This window comes from Triticum dicoccoides, chromosome 1A (assembly GCF_002162155.2).
Source record: "Triticum dicoccoides isolate Atlit2015 ecotype Zavitan chromosome 1A, WEW_v2.0, whole genome shotgun sequence".
Taxonomy (NCBI): domain Eukaryota; kingdom Viridiplantae; phylum Streptophyta; class Magnoliopsida; order Poales; family Poaceae; genus Triticum; species Triticum dicoccoides.
In genome coordinates this window covers 568,487,472-568,490,085 of record NC_041380.1, presented here as the reverse complement: position 1 = coordinate 568,490,085, position 2,614 = coordinate 568,487,472, and the positions used below count along the sequence as shown (strand labels likewise).

General features: G+C 53.4%; 1 protein-coding gene across 1 annotated transcript; it reads right to left on the bottom strand.

Annotated features, from left to right (window-relative positions):
* Positions 1-548: 548 nt before the first annotated feature.
* On the bottom strand, positions 549-2,184 carry LOC119336213 (probable purine permease 4). The gene has a single exon (XM_037608246.1). The coding sequence runs from the start codon at positions 2,061-2,063 to the stop codon at positions 849-851; it is 1,215 nt and encodes a 404-aa protein (XP_037464143.1). The 5' UTR covers positions 2,064-2,184; the 3' UTR covers positions 549-848.
* Positions 2,185-2,614: the final 430 nt, after the last annotated feature.

Genomic DNA, 2,614 nt, shown 5'->3' with positions numbered 1-2,614 from the left:
AACACATTGCACCGATGTGATTTTGTGCTGAATTTTTTCATGCACCCCAAACATTCTTTAAAGTTTGCCAAAAAAATCAGATTTTTTTATTTTTTCAAACTTACTGTCATTTGAGCTCGAGCTTAAAAACTCCACATCCGGATCAGAGGGATTATGTAGACATGTTTAGTGTATTTGTTCACCCATTTCAGTCCGTATGTCATCCACATTGAAAATATCCAAAACGTCTCATATTTGTGAACGGATTGAGTACCTAGGAACCATCATATTTCCTCCCATGTCAAGTAAAAAAATAAAGATATGCATGTACTGCTGGTGTCTAAATAGAAGTAATGGTCCATACCAATAACCGATACCTCATGTACACACAGTATAAGGATAAGGAGCCATGACATGACAACAAGGGGGGAAAGGCCACACAGTTTCAGAGCAGGCCAGTTAGCTAGCTCGCTAACTAGGTAAACTGTTGCCAATTGATGCATTGCAGGAACAACGCAGGAAAAATTTACCATATCGATCTCAATAGAAGATATATATGGATGGTATGTCCCTGTTGATGGTACTACATTAATGTGCAAGTTTTTCACACACCCATGCAAGTGCAACATGCATCCATTCTGTGATAAATCCTGAAGAGAACATCACAAGCTAGCCAAGATACATGGCAGCGCACCAAACAAGCATTGGTCATGATCACCACGCCATTCTTGTCCCTTTGTAAGCAGTAAATATAATTCATTGACTAATCGAAGTAACATGAGTAGATGACACGTCTACAGTAAGAAATTTTCAGTTTCCATTGCATTTGTTGTAACGTACCCCCTGTGGCCGGCGCTGTCCCGTTTGCTTCAGACGGTTTCGCTTCCCGGCTCGCGGCTGCCGGCGGTGAGGCTCTTGTGCTCGCCGTCGTCATGGGCGCCCGGGAGGATGGTGTCGTCGTCCTGATCATCAGCGTCTTTCTTCTTGTTCTTGGTGTACTCGCCGTAGAGGTACGAGGAGAGGCCCCAGACGCAGAGCGCGGTGGCCACGGCCTTCTCGGCGCCGAAAGGATCGCCGAACACGACGACGCCGCCAATGACATTGGCCGTGAGCACCGCGGCCATGCACACGCCGCTGTGGAGCGACGACGTTAGGTAGATCACGCCGGCGGTGCCCATGAAGCACGCCTGCCACGTCACCACCAGCGTCGCAACCACCACCCAGTACACGGCGTGGGACCCCTTCCAGTGGGCCACATCGTTACTGAAACCGCCGGTCGCCGCGAGTCCGATCGCCGCCACGACGGACGCCATGGCCTGCATCACGGCCTGCACCTCCACCGCCAGGATGAACCCGCCGGAGACCGCCTCCCGGTACAGCAGCTCCATGACGGGGAGGTACGCGGAGAAGAGCCCCGCGGCGCCGAGCGTGACGACGAAACCGATGATGTATCCCTTCCTGTCCGGACTCTCGCCCGAGTCGCCGGACCGGAGCGCGAGGAGCACGGAGCAGAGCGTCATGAGCACAACGGCGTTGAGGTTGACGAAGGTGAGAGGGTGGCGGACGATGGCGACGGCGAGGACGAGCGTGAAGGCGAGCTGAGTGGACAGCAGCAGCGACGAGGTGGACACCGGCAGGAGCGACGAGCTGTAGGCGAAGAGCAGGTTGTTGACGCCCATGAGCGCGCCGATGAACAGGCACACGGCCAGGAAGCGCCGCGAGAACCAAAGAAACGGCCGAGGCGCGGAAACGGGCCGGCCGGCGAGGAACGCGGCGACCACGAGCGTCGGGAACCCCGCGGACTGCACAAGCGTGACCACCCACTTGTTCTGCCCGCCGTGCTCGAAGTAGAACCTGGAGAGCAGGCTGGAGACGACGGACCCGATCAGAAGCGCCGCGTAGTTGGCCATCAGGAGCACCGTCGACCTGCTCCTGCGGCGCGGGGCCGCCGTGGCTGCGCCCGCCGGCCCGGAGGAGATCGCCATTGCCGCGCGCGTCGCCGTCGTGGTCAAGGAGGAGTAGGAGGGATCGATGGATGGATGGCGAACTGGCGATGGGCGACGGGGATTGTACATAGGCGGCATGTATATATCGGGTTGGGGAAATTTTCTTGTTGGGGAAGATCAGAGATCACAAAAGGCCATGCAGGAATTGCGTAGAGTAAGGAGGATTTATAGAAGGTTTTTTACACTGCTGCGCCTTCCGTTTCTTGCTTTTCCGGGCGGCCGGATGTGAAAAAGCTAGGCGTCAGTTACAATACGTTACTAGTCTATTGTTTGGTCAGTATATATACTCGTGTATATTTGGGATCACATCAAAGCTGGAAATTAATGATCAGCAGAAAATTAGTACTCCTAAGATGAGGCATGAGAGGAAGCATTGCATGGAAGTAAGTGCAAAATTTGCATGGTTTGGTTGAGATGCATAGGGGTCGTTGAGATGATGCTGGGGTTGTAAGCGGAAAACAACCGGATGCAATCGTATTGGAATTTGCCTTTCTCTGTTTGCTTATGTCCAGGATTGTCCCGTATCCATTTTGGGAGTGGGCCGGATTACTACATAGCACCAACAACGTACGGGAACTATTGACGGCTCGCCTAGCGTTCACATGCCGTGTTCTTTGGTCATGCATGTG

Bases quoted from the DNA above. Each gene is read 5' to 3' on its own strand.
- LOC119336213 (XM_037608246.1), bottom strand. From the start codon at position 2,063: ATGCCGCCTATGTACAATCCCCGTCGCCCATCGCCAGTTCGCCATCCA.